The sequence below is a fragment of the Ruditapes philippinarum genome, unplaced genomic scaffold (genome assembly GCF_026571515.1).
Source record: "Ruditapes philippinarum isolate M1 unplaced genomic scaffold, ASM2657151v2 ctg279_1_1_1_1, whole genome shotgun sequence".
Taxonomy (NCBI): domain Eukaryota; kingdom Metazoa; phylum Mollusca; class Bivalvia; order Venerida; family Veneridae; genus Ruditapes; species Ruditapes philippinarum.
Genome location: NW_026858680.1, coordinates 19064 through 39169, shown reverse-complemented (window position 1 = coordinate 39169; position 20106 = coordinate 19064). Strand labels below are relative to the sequence as shown.

At 32.6% G+C, this 20106-nt stretch overlaps 1 protein-coding gene across 2 annotated transcripts in view; it reads left to right on the top strand.

Annotated features, from left to right (window-relative positions):
* Positions 1-19795, top strand: part of LOC132753933 (uncharacterized) — a 37535-nt gene extending 17740 nt beyond the window's left edge. The window contains exons 1-10 of one of the 2 annotated variants that reach the window (XM_060744489.1): positions 6031-6158; positions 12453-12620; positions 13317-13481; positions 13930-14045; positions 14522-14703; positions 15093-15246; positions 15976-16032; positions 16260-17781; positions 18112-18203; positions 19140-19795. In XM_060744489.1, coding sequence (XP_060600472.1) covers positions 6076-6158; positions 12453-12620; positions 13317-13481; positions 13930-14045; positions 14522-14703; positions 15093-15246; positions 15976-16032; positions 16260-17781; positions 18112-18203; positions 19140-19279 — 2679 coding nt within the window. In that variant the 5' untranslated portion in view covers positions 6031-6075 and the 3' untranslated portion in view covers positions 19280-19795. Of the gene's footprint in view, positions 1-6030; positions 6159-12452; positions 12621-13316; positions 13482-13929; positions 14046-14521; positions 14704-15092; positions 15247-15975; positions 16033-16259; positions 17782-18111; positions 18204-19139 lie in introns of those variants that run through there. The other variant, XM_060744488.1, reaches the window with a different exon arrangement.
* Positions 19796-20106: the final 311 nt, after the last annotated feature.

Below are 20106 nucleotides of genomic sequence, written 5' to 3'. Positions count from 1 at the left end.
CCTTATATCCAACACTCTCTTTTTCCCCAAGGACATCTATTCGGAATATGAAATGGAATGGCTACGGATGCTAAAAATTGATATACTTTCAGGCATAAGAACGGCGTGCGCTTTTTGCTGTTCCTAACATCAATTACATAGTGAATAAATGTCATGCACCCACATCACCTCTTACCTGTAAACATGGAAATTTTCCCTTCTTACAAAAATTTGCTTGTTCTATTCACATGCTCAAACAGATTAATTACATACTCGCGTCTCCTTTAAACAGGAATCAAGTTACAGACAACATTAAATAACCCATACAGACAAGTAACCCCAGCTAGAATGCTAAATTCAAAAAGAACTTAACCCCATCAAATCATCGCTATCTCGCAAAAGGAGTCAATGGAGCATATGTTTATTATCTGAGATAGTTCACCGAATCCCTGGCCATCATCAACAATATCCTCAAACGAATCATTGTCCACTACGTCATCTATGTCCCTGGAACTTGCAATCCTAATGTCGTCAGGTTCCCGTTTAAATCTGTTCAATATAAGTTCAAAGTCTGTAAGCAAAATAGAAATTGCTTACCACGAATTAGTATGTTCGGAGCTGCCTTCGAAAACTTGCTTACCCAGTTCTCTATCGGACATATAAACCATGTTTCCATGCTCCAAAGAAATGAACAGGGTTGATAAAGCATCGGCGGAGTTTCATCTTTATAAACAATAAAAATTCACTATTTAACAAACGGCGAATGTATGCTCGAACCTAGAAAATGGTAGAATGTGTATGGGTAGAGAATATTCCTATCCAATCAAACGAATCTTGGAGGTATTTTTTATCGCCACCAAAGCGCAGATTACATTACACGACTCTAGAACAACTCTCTAAACTTGGCAGAAGAACAAAATATCCAGATATCATGTAAATGGAGATTTTAACTCTTAATCCATCAGTCCTTCAATTACGACGCAAACTTTCTTTTAATTTCAACAATTTCAACCATCGAGCAAGCAATAACGAACCTACACAATTTTACCGAGACTTCAGCCTGTTTTTAGATCTTTTCTGTTTCTATGTAGCATCGAGTAATAACCGTTCCGGGTTGGGGAACATGACCAAAAAACATCGCTACCACTGCCCATTTTTGCGCTCTTTTTTCCTTCTAAAACCTAAATCAGGGATCTTTACAAACGTTGTTGGTTAGAATGATCAAGGCAACTACCACACGCTAAAACAAAGCAATTCATGCAAAACTGACTAGGAACAAATCAAAACACGACATAAATGAACATGCACTTATAAGCAACAAAAAAAATCCTCGACTTTCAGAGCAGCATAACCTACAAAAATCATAAATAGTAAAACCGACGATGCAGTATGGATAACGACACAAATAAAAAGCTCATTCGAAAACGAAAAAGACTTAATCATAGAGCCAAAAATTCAAACAATTACGTAAAAAAATCGTCCACTCATTCATACGGCCAAAAGCAATCACATTCAGAAAACTTGCAGACTCACTTACATCAACAACACATCGCAGAGAGACTGGTGGAGACTCATTAAAATCATTCATTTCACCTACTGAAAAAAACAAACAATTCCGGCACTCTCTCACCCAGTTACTCAAAGACTTACATATGACAACAAAATCAAAAATCTGAATTATAATACAACTATTTTTGCAATCAGTCCCTCTCTTGAAAGCTCTGATAAAGAAGTCCGGACGATTTCTATGAGCAACCTGGGAACACCCTCACTTCAATATATATTACAACTCAAGATGTTGAAGATGCCATCAAAACTCTTAATACCAATAAAAGCTTCTGGGCCTGATGAAATAAAGCAATAGGATCTTATATGAAACGTCGTCCGTAATCGAATCCCCACTCTGTTCACTTTTTAATCATTCACTCCGCTCTTGTAAGATTCCTCAAACTTGGAAAGATGCCAATATTTGCCCAATTTTTAAGAAAGGCGATCCATCTTTACCCAATAACTATCGTCCTATATCTCTTTTATGCTGCATGGAAAAAATCTTTGAACGAATTATTTTCAAGTAATATATATAATTTTCTCATGAATAATGACTTTATATCTCCCTTTCAATCTGGTTTCAAACCTGGCGGACCTCAACTGTTGAATCAATTAACCTTTCTTTACAAACTCCTTCTGTAAAAGCCCTTGATGAAGGTCTTGAGATACTGATTGTCTTTTTCGACATCAGCAAGGCCTTCGTAAAGTAATGGCACAAGGGTCTCCTGGTGAAATTAAAAAGAGCCGGTTATTCAAGGACCCCTTCTCGACTGGTTTTCGGACTATCTGTCAAATAGACGCCAATCTGTTGTCCTTCCTGGCGCCAAATCTGATTGATCAGTCATCAACGCAGGAGTACCTCAAGGCTCGATTCTGGGTCCGCTTCTTTTCATTAGTCTATATAAATGACATTGTTGTTGACTTAAGGTCCTTTGTAAATCTTTTTGCCGACGATACCAGTCTGTATTTGATCGTTGGGACCATCCTGTTACTGCGGCTGATATTCTTCAATCTGACATTAACAAAGATTTCCTCATGGGCTGACACAAATGAACTAGTAAAGTTTAATCCTTCCCAAATCTGAAAACCATGCCTAATTCACACGTAAAACATCTAAACTATTCCATCCCACCTCTGTCAATCCAACAAACAGACAATATCTTCAGTGACATCTCACAAACACCTAGGCTTACACTTTTCAGGACGATGTTCATGGCAGATTCATATTAATCATGGTAAAAGAGAGGGCTGGAAACGTATACATATCATGCGCAAATTTAAATTCCAACTTGAACGTAAATCTTTAGAAAAAATCTACTTGTCTTATATCAGGCCAATTATCTAGACTACGCCGATGTTGTTTACACCACATTGTACTCAATATGAAAAAGATGACTCGATAAATCCAGCATGAAGCTTCAAGAATTGTATCTGGTGTTACCAAACTTGTGTCCATTCATCAGCTCCATCGAGAGGTCTCTTGGGAAACTTTTAGACAGTAGAAGAAAAGAAACATAAATTTAATTCTTGTTTATGAAAATGAAAAATGGACTATCTCCTGACTACCTATCAAGTCTTGTCCCTCCCTCTGTAGGTGACACCTCGCGTTATAATTTACGAAATTCGAACGATATACAAGGGATAAACATACAAGAACTTCTCTATATTATAAATGCTTTTCTTCCCTCAGCTTCTCAGAGAATGGAATGAACTTCCAGATGGATATACAAAATGCCCCTTCGTTATCTTCTTTTCAAGTGTCTATTGAATAGAAACATTAAAAAGTGTCCAAAATATTTCTATTACAGGTATCAGAAAAATGGCAAATATTACCATGCACGTCTACGAACAGAGTGTAGTTCTCTTAACCACCATCTTTTCAGAAAAAATATTGTAAACACACCTTTATGCCAATGTGGACTTCCAGAAACTAACCATCATTTTTTCTTTGAATGCAAAAAATACAACTTCTATCAGAGACAGACTTTTTCAAACACTTTCAGATTACTGTACTGTAACTCTCCACACACTAACTTAACGGCGACACAAACTTAAGTGACAACATCAACATCAATATATTTCAGGGCAAGTTCAAATATAATATCCGAGATAGCAAACGATTTCCATATTTCTATGCAACATCTACTGCTCCTCCACCAGTTTACTTACCGAATAGATTTTTCCTCTTTCTCTATCCACTTTTTATTACGTTATGCTTCTTTTTCTATCTCAAGTCCCTGTTTCCTACTCCTTTCAGGTATAAACACATATATAGTTTTTTGTTTCCGTAGGTCGTTAATCTTATCTGTTTTACTTCTCCTGTTTCTTTAATCTATTAGTATTAATAAATTATTTTCTCTTCTTATTCAATATTTCAAACATTTTCAAACCCGTCTTATTTCTAGTAATTAATTGTATGTTAGGAAAAGGCCTATATAGGCATTTATGCTTTCGGATCTGATCCTTTTTCAGCATTGTATTTTGTTATTCAATATTGTATGATAAATTTGTTTGTACAAAATGTTCGAAATAAAATATGTTTAAACCAAACAAAGTTTTTATTTATGTTTAGGAAACGAATAGTTGGGATTATAATGCAATACTGGTTAATAATGATAACTGAAAATATTGAACACTCTTGTTCATTTTTTGTTTTTGTGGGTTGTATGCATTTTCATCAGATTAATGGCGAGTTAGTTCATAAATTGAACTTATAAATATTTGCATCAATACAATATTAATAATAATAGATGACTTATATATTAAATGAATCAGCCAGTTTGAATGCAATTTAATTCCTGTGACCTCAAAGATAAAAGACACTCGGTATAGGTCTAGTTTATCACATGGATGATGTTAAATGTAAATGTAATGTTGAATGCAAGACTCCAGTCAAAATGAGCCTACACAACATCTTCAATTTGTTGTTTTGGGCGTTCTTTAGGGATTTCCGTTTTCTCTATTATAATATCAAAATAAGTTTCCTTTATATATTAAGTAGCTAATAGATTTTTAAATTTACGAATGAAACTTTTGTTAATTTCGTACACGTTATTACATGCAATTATAATGTATTATTTCTGGATTTAAATAAAAATTGTAAACGGTTATATTGTAATAACAATATTGTATACTGTTTGAACTGCTTTTATTTACCATTAAATAACATTTTTTACTGATAATATTGCTACAGTATATGCTCCTGGAAGCAAAATCAATGATTTGTTTTTGCGTTCCTATTCAATACGGGACATATCAGCTTTTTAAAGCAGCTTTTAACCTGTCAGGAGACTCAGAATAAATAATCCATACAGAAACAATTCAACCATTAAAACATTTGAAATACATTTGTAAATATGTCAAAGCCATTTAAAATACTCTCCAAATCAGGGGTTTATATTGTTAAAAATGTATTGAGTGTAAAAAATTAATTGAAATTCATGTAGTACCAAAGAACAAAAAGTGATTATAAATATTGCATTATTGTTAGTTTGTTTGTTTGTTTGTTTGTTTCATTTTACGCCTTTTCCCAACAGTATTTCAGTCATATAGGCGAGTAGTTTCCTAACCATCGTTCCTGGAGAGTAAATTTAGTACTAGACTACCTTCCTCCGCGCTAAACTACCAAAGCATCTCCCGGGGATCGAACCCACGCGATAGAGAGGTAACTGGATTAGAAGTAATCAAACATGCTTTGATTTGGTTCTGCGGACAGGGCATCATTCTGTATTGCAGCGTAAATTTCATATACTTAAGGAAGTAATATAAGGCGGATATTGTAGTTTGTGTACCAATGTGTCAGAATATGAACTTCTTTTTACATCATCATTTAATTGATTAAAATCTTTTGATTTTGTCAGCCAGCGAACTGTTCGCATTACATTAATAATGGGTAAGACATGAATTTGTTTTCAACCTGTTGCAAAGTTGAACATGAAATATATTATTAAGTGTGTAAATAATAAAGAATACACAAAGATATGAAGTGCATCACCTACGCTTTTGATGGAAAGAACATTATGCAAATGTAACTTTAAAAGTGCTTTTGCTTTCTTCTCTTTTATTCATCTCTGATTACAACATACTCATTGCCCGATGTAAGAATATAAATTATTTAATAATATATGTAAATTAGAATGCAATTGTGTAAGCAAACATAATATTGTTTAAATTTCAGTTCTGCTTTTCATGTTTGGTTATTTTGTTTTTGTTACAATCATTGTTTTAATCATTTTGCTTGAAAAGTTAGAAATCACAAAAAAAAATAAAACAGCAAGTTAATTTCACTATCGATGTAAAAGTAAATTATCATGTTTAAAATACAATGATATCTTATCAAGTATAAGAAGGCAATTCCAAGTTGTAATTCTTTGCTCTGTCGGCAACGATTTTACCAATTACCGTTAAAAACCACTGTATTAGAAGTTCAAATTCATGATATTAGATTTCATTCCGGTACTCGCCTATATAACTATTGATGAACACAATGTTTCTGCATTGAATGGATTATCATGTATTAAGTTTAACGGATGATAACATTAAAGGATAATGGAATCAGTCAGAGATTTTACACAGAATACTACTTTACATGGAGTTCGATATATTGGGGCATCGCATGCCCCGTTTAGAAGGTAAATGTTATAATGGTATCAATGACTTTGCTATATTTTACTCACATTAATTGACTATTATCTTATAAATACATTGGTTATTACAGTGCTTCCCGTCACAATTTTACCGCTTTTTCTTAGTCCGATATCTACTTAATATGTTTTCGGTAAGGTAATATTCACAGCTGTTACTCGATGTGTTTTCTATATTTAAATAAATATATCTGATCTGCGTATTTACCATTAGACATCATTTACAAAATTATGCTGTAATATAGTCAGTTACAGCTAATTAAACAAGAACAAACCTTGACCATGTTCTTAAATTTTGAATTTTAGACTCATTTGTGTTTGGTAACTTTGAAAATGATCAGCCTCTAATTATGATTTAGTACTATTTCGTGTGAAGCATTTTTGTTAATCCTTGACAAAATACCCGTGTGAGCCTTTCGTTTTCATGTACGTCATTCTCATTTCTTCAATACTATTTTTACTTTATTTAATGTTCCTTTATTCCAATGAGTTACGTAACGAACACAAACTACTGTTAACAGTCGATGTTAGATATTGTGAAAAGTGGTGTAAATTATTTCATTATAACCATTAAACAAAATATTCGTGAATCTGATGGCTTTTGATTAAGTTCTGCTTTCATTGCTTTGATGGGACATAGATATCGTTACAAACTCATGTAATATTTGAATCACAGTTGTGTAAATGTAAGCAATTTTTACTTAACGAAAATAAAAGTTTTACTTTCACTATCTTGTTTTCAGCAGTTTTGACTTTTCTGTTATATTGATACAAATGCTATAGATAGTAGATGGTAAGAACAAAAACAAAAAATATATGTATTGATAAATGTGTTAAGGCAACCGATATGTTCGTTCAAAAACGGTGAGAGATCGCAAGTGTTTCACATGACACGTACGCAATCTGTGTGCATTATTATTGTGTGACAAAATCTGTCCATGTATTGTTTTCACACTTCTTATTTTGTAGTCATCAAGTATCTAAAAATATGCGTGTATTTATATAATATAGAATTCTTCATAGCGTGATATTTAGAAACACCTTTACAGTCTGTTATCAATCATGAATCTAATATTATACTTTAGGAAGGCCATTTATACTTCAATGGAAAAGTGTCGTTACTAAACATTTGACAAAAATGCACTGAAAAGAGTTACACGAATTTATGAACATTTTTTTTTTAATCCTTGTCACATAAAAAGTTTGTTACACTTGTTGCTAAACACGATAAATAAGACGCATTAGTGCAAGTGTAATTGTTTAAAAGAAGATATATAACAAATGTCAACTAAATTTTGTAAAGAAATAGTTACAAACCAAGATAAAAAATGAAAATGAAAAATGTTATCCTTATGTGTATCATATAAACACTTTTATGGATAATGTTGTACACGAATTATTTGAACACGATTTCAAAGTTGGTCCTCAAAAGTTCTGTATACATGTATTGCAAATACGAAAATTTGCGATCACAAATATATCAAAAGAAAAGGATAGATTTGCAGTTTGTCACACATATTCTGGTACAAAAAGTAGTATTTGTAAATGATATTTTTATCATTATTGATTCATTTTTGTTGCATTTGTAACAAGAGCCATGTCAACATGGCCATCCCCCGCCGAATGTGTTTGCTCATTGGAAGAATGTATATGTAGTACAGCAGAATAATTCCATTTTAAGAAGTCTTTTGGTAATGAAAACTGATGGCTATAGTGATTACAGATTTGAAACCTATGTGAATACTGATGGCTGAAAATAACAAAGGGCAATAACTGAAAAATAATGCAGGGTAGGTTATCATTCTTGTGTGATGCATCCCTCCTCAGTAAAATCTATCCACCTATGAAGTTTCAAGTTGATACCTCAAATACTTTTTGAGAAAAAAAATTAAAATTGAAAAATTAAGTATGAAAAATAACAAAGGGCAATAACTCAAAAATTATAAAAGGTAGAGTTATCATTCTTGTGCACTGCACACCTCCTGAGTTAGATCTATGCACCTATGAAGTTTGATAATGATATCTCAAAGGCCTTTTGAGTTATGCTCTGGACAAAAATTCATTTTGAAAAATAAAAAAGGGCAATAACTAAACAATTATGCAGGGTAGAGTTATCATTCTTGTGCACTGCACTCTTCCTCAATGAGATCCATCCACCTATGAAGTTTCAAGTTGATACCTCAAATACTTTTTGAGATACGCTCCGGACAAAATAGTATGAAAAAGAACAAAGGGCAATAACTCAAAAATTGTACAGGGAAGAGTTATCATTCTTGTGCACAGCATTCCTCCTCAATAAAATCTATCCACCTATGACATTTCATGTTGACATCTCAAACACTTTTGAGTTATGCTCCACTCGGGTGAAAAATTAGGTATGAAAAATAACAAAAGGCAATAACTCTAAAATTATGAAAGGTAGAGTTATCATTCTTGTGCACTGCACATCTCCTGAGTGAGATCTATGCACCTATGAAGTTTCATTTTGATATCTCAAAGGCTTTTTGAGTTATGCTCTGGACAAAAATTAATTTTGAAAAATAACAAAGGGCAATAACTCAAAAATTATGCAGGGTAGAGTTATCATTCTTGTGCACTGCACTCCTCCTTAATGACATCCATCCACCTATGAAGTTTCAAGTTGATACCTCAAATACTTTTTGAGAAAAGCTCTGGACAAAATAGCATGCAAAAGAACAAAGGGCAATAACTTAAAAATTGTATAGGGAAGAGTTATCATTCTTGTGCACAACATTCCTCCTCAATAAGATCTATCCACCTATGACATTTCATGTTGATATGTCAAACACTTTTTGAGTTATGCTCCACTCAGGTGAAAAATTAAGTATGAAAAATAACAAAGGGCAATAACTCAAAAATTATAAAAGGTAGAGTTATCATTCTTGTGCACTACACACCTCCTCAGTGAGATCTATGCACCTATGAAGTTTCATGTTGATATCTCATAGGCTTTTGGAGTTATGCTCTGGACAAAAATCAATTTTGAAAAATAACAAAGGGCAATAACTCAAAAATTATGCAGGGTAGAGTTATCATTCTTGTGCACTGCACTCCTCCTTAATGAGGTCTATCCAGCTATGAAGTTTCAAGTTGATTACTCAAATACTTTTAGAGATATGCTCCGGACAAAAATGTCGGACGGAAGGACGGACGGAGACTATTTCTATATCCCCCGCCGCCTTTTCGGCAGGGGATAATAATAACTGGTACTCAAAAATACATAAAATGACTTATACCTAAATAACATGCCTATCACAGTAAAGTACATGTATAAAAGAAAAGGCGACACAATATCATTTAAGATTTAGAAATTCTTATCAGCCATAAATGTCTTTCCACATGTCTGTAAAAGACAGAGAAGTGAAACGATTACAGAAATCATGAAAATGTTAACAACGCGATAGCAAGTCTATTTATTGAGTAATAGACGCTCCTTGTCTTACTCCACACGTAATGCAGTTGGCAGGAAATTCTTAGTAATGACCGTCCTTTAAAGATAGGCCTACTGGAATTTTTGTGTATGCCGACACGGATGGTTTTCGTTAGGTTGCCATGGTAACGACAAACAGAATAAAAACAAGATTTGAAAAATAGTTGGTAAATTCTAGGGCAAATAGAAGTGTTTGTTCTAAAAGACCTGTAACAAAGCATTGATTTATAAAAAAAATTAATGTTTAAATTACTTGTATTTATTCTCCTTTCAACTTCGGGGGAATATGTTGCAACTTTTTTCAGCTTATATAACATCTTAAAAGTTTCATCAGAGAAAAAAAAGGTGTTAGCATGGCAAGTAAAGTGCGCCATCTGGTATATATTCCCCCATAAGTATTTAGACATTGATATCAAAATTATAGAAGTATTGTGTTTGCAATTGTTTCCTGAGTACATGTCGAAATGAAGCTGGTTGGTTGTAATAGTATAGAACATGAAAACAAAAACGTTTGATAACAAATTATGAAATAAAGGAAAACTTCAATTTGCTGTGCACATCAGAAGTATGCATCGTTTGATATCTAGGTGGCGCGATAGCTCAGTTGGTTAGACCACTGACTGTCACTCCTGAGGTTCCGGGTTCGATCCTGGGTAACACCCTTAGGATTTTTCAGAGACACTTTCAGTGTTTCCCACCTACCTAGAGGTTAACTGGTAAGTAACCCAGGTAATCCTCGCATGTATCAGTGCTTTACACTGGGCATGTAAAAGAACCAAGGGATTTATTCAATAAGAGCTAGTGACTGGTTCCCGGACTCCCTTGTATCTCATAGCTGTCTCTAGAGTCTGTTGCGGTAAGGACCCTACTGGAAATAAGTGCTTGTACTTTCGTAGGTTATCCTTGACAGCCAGGTCTTAAGAAAATCAACCAATCAATCAATAGACAAATTAAATAAATTGTCCCATGCCTTACGCATAAGTCATACATTAAATGAAGATTTTTCCAAAGATAATTTATATCATTAACTCATTCAACCCTGTACACTGTGTACCACTTAAACCCTACTGATAACTGATAAGCCAACTCCTAGGTACCTTATTGATTTTATCTAAACTGTCTCCCTGAGGGATATTGCACTGTTTTATTGACAGGTCATAAATAATAGGGGGTGCATTATGTAATTTGCCTCTGGCAATCTCATTTTTAATCCAATCAAGCTGAAATGACACATAAATGTTGGCAATAAAATTACCTAATCAGTGGTGTAACTTCCATCACTATGGCAACATGTTGGACTGATTTATTATCAATAAAATAAAGAAGATTTTCAACATAAAATCAGTTTATTTGTAATAAAAGAACTTTATTTTTTGTATAAATTTCTATTAAAACATTCTTCTCCATAATATAATAATTTAAAAAATATATTGAGAAATTTACTGCTAATTTACAAATTAGAAATGAATACTTTGGAAGCATTATGCAAATAAATAAGTATAGTAATGACTAATGAGCAAATATAAGTATTTGTTGTGGAGCTCATAAAAACAGACACGAAATGTAACATTTATGGTGCAGAGGTGTATATACATCAGAAATTCATATTCATTAAAAAAAACTTTTATTTTCCTGTTGTTTTTTTTTAAAGAAAATTTCAAAGAAAACAATATTTAAATAATTTATCTTTACTACTGTGTCTAAAAGTAAGAAAATATTAGCCAGAAAAAATAATCCATCTATGAAATATGAATGAAAATTGTTATATGTGTGGATTAATTTTAGATAATTTCAAAATTATATATAATAATTATAAAAATTATATATAATAATAATATAAAAATAATTACAAAATAAATACAAAAACTGTAAGGTATTTACATTTTTGTATTTCTTACATTAGAACAGTTACTCTTATTTTCTAGCGCTTTCAATTATGTTACTTTTCTTGATAAAAAGGAATGAAAAAAAGGTAATCACCTAGACTAAATATTTTTGTACACAAAATCAAAATTACTGTCTACAAAGTAGCTCAATCAGAAACACAGAAAAGAACAGTTCAAAGAAATCAAATTCATTTGAATCCGAATCAAGATCTGGATTTGGGCCTGTGAATGGTCTCTTAGGCAATTCTGACCGATCGTTTGTCTTCCACTGAGAATATTTCACATTTTCGTCCGCACTTTCATTTTCACTTTGACTGTCACTCGATCTATCAGATTGATTCTATCTCACTTTCACTATCGAGACTAATGTCACAATCCGAATTTGCGCCATTTTCCGTGTCCGTATCAAACATTATGTCAAATAAATTCTTCCGATTTTCCATTTTTTTAACGCATTATAACTTTTTTTCAGATAGAGATATTTCGGTAAAATTTTCACTTTCGTATAGGTAAACCTTTATACTATACACATAACGCGTTTCCTGATTGGTCAAAATACCTCAAATCTTAATATAACCCGTCGAAACAACCAATGAAATGCGCCGACATAACTCGTCACGCGGTATACAGTAGTAGTTCAATACGCGACGACTACTCTCGTCATGCGGGATAGCCGATAAATTTTATACGACGACTATACTCGGCGCGCGGTACACGATAACAGATAAAGACGACGACTATACTCGGCGTACGGGTCGAATGAGTTAAATGTCAAAACTATATTGATGATAATTAACTTTTTTATTTTTTTAAAGATTTGTATAAACTAGCTTTAACTTCATGTCTAAAATTTTCAAGAAACTTACTCAGAATGTTAAATACAAAACAAAAACAACAAAAGCAACAACATAAAACATTTCACGTATTTTCTTGTTTATTTGACAGGTTTATGTGGTTGATTTTTGTACTTGCCTGTCTTACTGGTGTTATACTGCAAATCATCGACAGAGTTGGCTATTTCTACGAGCGTCCTATCGCTGTGAACGTGAAGATCAATTACAACCAGACGCTTGATTTTCCTGCGGTCACCATCTGTAATCAAAATGCTTTCAGGTACAGTCGGTTTCAACAGGACCTTTACATAGATGACATAATTATGCCCTAATTAATATTTAACTGATTTGATATAAGTTATAGTTATGTGATATAGATTAAACCGTTAATTTTATACGAGTATATACATTCATACAATGCATGACATATTGATAATATTCTGATTTGCAATAGGAACTATACCAAACAGGTAATTGTAGTGCAAGTGATATTTCCCAGCTGTCTCTTTGTCTACCATATACATGTATTATATGTCTTTACAATAAGCGTCAATTCAGTTCTCACTGGCATTTGGTTAAATATAACCAAATGAAGACACCGACCCGAGTCAGATGGTTAATTCTCTACTGAAAGCCCCTGTCTGAACTGTTATTTGACCCTACCTTGCCTTTTTGGTTGCCAAGATAAAACATGACCTCAATGGTCCAGCAGTGCAATGCTCATTTATGAAGATATTCCCCTCAACTAACTGGTGCATTATATGATATATTTGCTTTATTTTGGGAGTTAAGGACAAAACGAAAGTATCAAATGGCCAAAACTTTGTGTGTATATTCCTTAATTATCTTTAGATTATCTTTATTATTTTATGTGCCCAAGCTGATTTACGAGAGAAATTCATTTTTTTATGTTTTTAAGCTTTTGGACCTCAGGGAGCTCCCTTTATTGTACATTCACTTATTTCTCATGTTTCAGGGCAACTAAAGCGTCTGAAACTCATAGATACAGACTAATAGAACTCCTATTCTCAACCACTGGAACCATCTCCCTGCAACAACTTGAACAATTTAACGCTACAGATCTAAGTTTAGAAGAATTATATACATCTCTTGCTCATACAAAAGAAGACTTCATAATAAGGTAATGATGCAACATATTTTGTATGCAGTTTATGATTGATGCAGTAACTTGACACGTATAAAAAGTAATTACTTCTTTCTTTTGTCTTAAATAAGCAAAAAGGAAACCGACAATTATTTCTATAAATATAAACAGTTATTTTTAAAGATACACTACATTGACTGTTTCTGAATTACGAACGACAAATAAAATATCTCAAAAATCGGATAACGTGACGATAACATATGTGAAAACTGTTAAATATCTACACGTCTTCAAAGTTTCATGCATTTCTTTCGTAATATGTAGGAAAAACCTTGAAGAATTGATTTCGAGAAAGTGAGTTGCACAGGAGCTTAACGATGTCTAAACAATATCGAATGGAAATCGTTTATTTAGTACTGGTGATTATCAATAGTAACAGTCTACTTAGATATTATATGAAATTCAATGATTTATTTTGTGCTAGTTGTGTATGGAAGAATGGCAACTGTAGTCATGAAGACTTTGAAATGATCCTAACAGATCATGGTGTATGTTATATTTTCAAGAAGAAGAAGCAGGACATGTTGGTGTCCTCGTCAGGTATATACTTTACATGTGTAACATGTTCTAGTAACATGTCATTCTACATTAATATTGTTATCCAAGTTTTTTTCTTAACATTACAAATACCATGCTTACATACATGTATAACGTTTCAATTAAGAGCAGTTGTTTTTCATGCTTAGACAATTATTAGAGTTACTGTATTAAACTACCCTATGATTTGTCTCTACATATCTACCTGACATCCATTCCGTTGTTTCCTTTATTTCAATAATAAGCACGCAATAAAAATTATTTAAAGACAGTATCTTATAGAAATTTCTGTACATAGTATCAAAAATGTAAATAATTTACTTTATTACTATATTCAATTTAAAGGAGATGAAAGTATCTGTATAACTATTAATTACGTTCTAATATATAAAATCCTTTGAACGTTGATTTATGAAGACTAACCATTAAAATTATAAAAATATTTTGACATTTGCTTTTTGTAAATTTCGTTTATAAAGGAGTAGATTCTGGGTTACGAGTGACGTTGAATGTGGAGCAGTATGAGTACATGACCGGCCCTCATGATGCAGCTGGTATCAAAATATTATTACATGACTCACGAGAAATGCCGTTCGTGCACGAGCTTGGTCAGGCAGTGCCCACCGGAACACATGCGTTTGTCGGTGTCAAGTTTATGACGGTATGCCTTTTAACATATACATAAATCTTTCTTTTATAATCTTGTTGCAAATGTATTCCTAGCTTTTTTTTAAATAATATATGTTTTATTAAATATTTATTTAATTTGATTTGCATTGTTTGAAAAAGAGCGATAATTATACAAATGCATTTGTGTGGTAATATCTAGAGATGTGTCCCTTCAGTTTCCAAAAACAGAGTCATGCTTGTCTTTACTTCAAATATGTTTCTTTTATATGTTCATTTAAAATGTACACTTTTGTACTGACTTCGAAATTAACGAAAGATAATTACATAAGATCAGAGTTCTGAAAATATAATCAATATTATGTGTTATTATCAACCATTTTTTAAATACACAGAGCACAGTAGTAATTATATTTATTTCAGATTGAAAACCTTCCGAAGCCATACGGAGAATGTGATACAAAGAAGTTGTCACATACAGACTTCTATACAACCGAGGAATGTTATTTAGATTGTCTAGTTGATCTGGCACATAAGACATGTGGCTGTAGGGATATCTACATGCCTGACCAAAAAGGTCATTTGTTTATATTTATTTAACTAAGCATAGTGTTAAGCATGTATCAAACATAACATGTAAAGGGGAGTGATGGCCTAATGTTTAAGTTATCTGCCTATCAACCCAGGGATCATTGATTCGAGCCCTACTTGGGTCACGACCATATTACTTCATATGACACCAGAACTGGTTGGTTCCAGGAAGTGGCAGCGAAAAGAACTGCAAGAACTTGTTTCGCAATCGCGCTTAAATAAATATTTTTAAAACAACTAAGCATTGGTGAAACAATTGTTAACTTTACCTTGTACCACTCTACCGGTTTGTGTTATGATGTATGCAGTTGTGTAACCTTTAAAGCATTGAGCATTGTTTTCACATTCATGCAGTTTAAATTATAAATAAAACACATTATCATTGCTGCAGCAAACGGTTTATAGTAAAATATAATTCATTATGTATACAGTCACATTTAATTGTATGTAGAAATACTACTAATTGGATGAGCGTCAATTTGGTAAGTAGTTGGTAGTTGTATATTCAAATAACCAACTATCTACTAGCTGGATAATTGGATACAAATCTACTTAAGAATGACTTATAAATTGCTAAACCTTTCAAGCTGTTTTCATTTTTACACAAGACAAGTTTTTTATTTCCCCATACGGAAAGTATGTCTTACTCATATTCCGTTGTACTGGGGATGTCAATAATTGTGAAATATGGAATTAATTCATTATAATTTTACAGGGTCAATACCAGTATGTACTCTAGGCGCATACTACTCTTGCCTCGTCGATCTTAAAGGTAAGTGTACAAATAGTTTTTCATCTATATTTTCAACCTAACATTTTTAACGACCACCTTTATGGATTACTGCGCACAAAAGATAAGATTTTAAAAGATATTTATAACAATAACTATAGTCTTATAAAATGTTACCATTTTTAAACGAAATATACAGTGAATTTTGAAAAGTAAATGCGTTAATTCAAACTTAATGTTTGCATAGATTTCTAACGCTATATTTTCAGCTGAGTTTTCAAAGTCTTTACGTGAGGATTGCGGTTGCCCAGTTCCTTGTTACTTCGCCATTTACGATCCCTCTGTATCATATGCCTCTATTTCAAACCATCTGGTCAACAAACTACTCACGTCATCAGAAGCTACAGAATTGGTTGAGAAATTTGAGAATGCCTCGGAGATTACGTCAAAAATGGACAAAGACACGTTTGGATTCTTCCAATCAATAGCAGAAACATTTTACGATAAGTTTACTCAATTGAAGGAGGTTATTTCCTCTATTGCAAACTGCCTCGCGAATCAAAGAAATGTAACGGAAAATGTGGTAACAGAAATGACAGACGTGTATACTGTTAAAGATAGAATATACAGATACCAAGATTATTCTATAGAAAAGAACTTTCTAAGGGGTCGTGAAGCAATGGAAGAGAGAACCCTTAAAAACGTTGCAAATGCTTATGCTGAATTTGCATTAGTGAACAAAAGACGAATCGAACGTCTAGCTACCGAGAATAATACAGATTATTCCAGCAGATTTGAATTATACCAGCTTATACTGGACTCTCTTACTGTTAGAAAAAAGATTGCTGAAAAAGCGCGGGAAAATATAACCCTTTTACTTAGTTCGTTTATATCAGGAACGCCTATATTTGATTATAAATTTGAAGATTTGCCGCGCGCTCATAATCCATACATCGTTCCTAAACCTCTGATGAACTACTCAATGCATCACAATCACTATATGCTTAAATACGTTCCAACATTGAATTCCAGTGACTTTGATTTAATGGATACCGTCCTCAGTATGTTTATAGATCAAGCCACAATAGCGTATGAGAACAGAACTGTAAATGATACTGAACTGAATTATGTATACGAACGGTTTCAGTATGCGTGCCGGACATTTATGTTTAGTAAAAGCGTTGTATATTCGCAAGGGATAGAATTGCCAACTCGGGTAATACAGGAAAGAATAACAAGTTTTAAAAACGAGTGGTCGTCTTTTAATGCAAACATTGTTGATTTAAGACAAAATTTAAATGCGTTGGTGACTTTACTGAGTAATATTACCACAAACATTTTACCTAATATGGAACAAATCATAGCACTAATGAAAAATTATACAGATAGCTCTGAAGGCAATCTTATGAATCTAGCTCATGTTTTCTTATCAAACGAGACAAAACTATTGGTTAATATTTTAAGGATTTTTTTCCAAGAAGTTCAAACAAGAGGCCAACAGATAAACGACTTGACAAATCTTCTGAATAAACCAGTGAAAAATATATGGACAACAATTATTACAGACGAAGATTCCATAGAGTATTATAACTATACTGATAATGCTTTGTTTCTGAGAAATATTTCCGTAGTTCTGGATGAGTGGACTGGGAAAATAAATGAGTTGCATGAACTTGATGTTCGACAACACGTCTTTAACAAAGACGAGGACTTCCTTATCGCAAATGATGGTGTAACTGTTCATCTGGAAAAATTCAAGAATGACATTGTTGTTGATGGGAAGTTCCTCAAGTTAGTATAGAAATTTATCCTGCATACTTTCTTCTTTTCATTTCTAAAACAAGTGTTATAACATGTGCGAGTACAAATAAAACATGATTTAAAACAGCTGGTATATTTTGATGCCAGATTTAAAAAATGTCTATAATTTTTGGGGCTTTATAAGGCACGGTTAATCAGCAGCGAAACATGCAATTCGCTCATACATGTATTTCATCTATATTTACAAAGATAGACTTTATATCACATAATTATTAGAGTAAAGTCACTTTCTTTTGTCTTTGAGTGTGTTTATGTTCAGGTTCAAATCATTTAGTAAAGATCTCTCTATTTACTTTCCAGGCAGAATTTTCTACAGTTGGACATTTTTTATCGGCAGCTGAGCTACGAATACATTAGTCAACACAAAGCTTACGACTTTTTTGCTTTAATTTGTAAGTATATATTTTCTTATTTGAATATACGTGATAAAGTATTTAAAATTAGATATAAAATATATTTGAATATACGTGCTAAAGTTTTTTTAAAATTCTATATAATTTAATATGTAACTACCATAAGTGTCATAATAGTATGTGACTTTTATGTGTAATATAAAAGCAAATCAAAACAAGCTGGTTGAAATACAATTGATACATCTTTATCATTCTAAATCATTTACTTGGAGGATAACATTATTCAGACAACTTTAGATATATGTGACATATTTTTACAGAAAATATTTTCAAAATATTAATTTATAGAAAACAAAAGGTTAAGTTTTAAATCTAATTTTATTTATATTAGTCTTGTTGTTGAGAAATACATAATCATTTGTTAAAGTAATGCTTTAAATACAGGTGACACTGTGCTCGTTATTGTCCCTGTCAAGTTAATAAGAAGTATTTCTAAAAAAAAGACAAAAGTGACTATTATAATAAGGAATAATAAAAATTTTAGTGATAAATATAAAAAATGATCTAAATTTTAAAAAGACTGCCCCACTCTTTGTTTCCGATATTTTCTAAAGGATATTTATGAAAAAATTATGCTGCTTATATGGATTATTGATTTTTTTTCATACTAAAATATAAGAATTGAACAAAATTATGGCAAATTGGTTAGATTATTTTGATCTTTACCTGGTTACTAACCATTTACACTTGGATGGGCATAATGCCACTTAAATACTATAAAGTATTTATTTATAGCACAACATGTATCTCAGTTAGTTTAACATCCATCGATGCTCAACTCCCTAATGATTATAAACAATAAGATATATTATCTCTAAATAGGCATGTCCTCTATTTTGTGATTTTAAGCAGTTGACAAAATTAACGGTTTCTAAAAATAAATGATTTTCTAAATCTGACATTTCTTGATTTCAGGTGATATTGGTGGAGCTATGGGTTTGTTTATTGGTGCCAGTATGTTAACAATCGTGGAAATCATAGACTTGTTCCTTATACAACTACCAATATTTAAACGCAAAGAAGACAAGATGAAAAACGATATAGCATTAACTTAGTAGTAAAGTGTTTCTGTAACAAGTCTCTCTGACATATCATAATGTAAAACTACTGAATATTGTAACTCATGTGCTGATAAGCATGCCTTCAAAGTTTACTGAACGAATACATGATTTGTGTAAATACAACATACATAACGAATACATTAAATGTGTTAATAAAACATATCGGACTATTACATGGAGAATGTACATACAACACGTGCAACCGCTATATTAAATGCGTTGAAACGGCATTTCCGTAAGATAATTTTAATGTTTGCCTCATTGATAGTTTTGTTAAAGAAAGCGGCGGTGACCTTGTACTTAAAATTTCAGCTTATTAACCAAAGGGCCATGGTCTTCTTTGGTTCTGCACTGTTCTCCTCTTATGGCAGCAGTACTGGTCAGTTGATGGAAGCGGACTTAAATGTGATTTATATAACGTTGTTTCTATTGAACAGATTATATGTTGGTATTCGTTGCTAATAATTATCTGTTTTACAATCGAGACTAAATAAATACTGTTTGATTCCATATTATCCTAAAGAAAACCATGTATTGTCCAACAATATTGATCTGGCACTCTTGCATTTGACCCTGTTGTCGGTATATTCCGTAAACGTTACGATCTACTTGTAAATCGATATGAATCTAAATATCCAATTGTTAAAATGGTGTAAATTAAAAACCCGTCTTAGCGCAGTTGGTAAAAGGCCTTCACTTGAAGATTATAGAAGTAAACTGATAGGTTCGAATCCTGTTTCAGCGATTCATTTTTAGTCCCCTACCGGTTTACCGGAGGGGACTTTAGGTTTACCCTCCGTCCGTCTGTCCGTCTGTCTGTC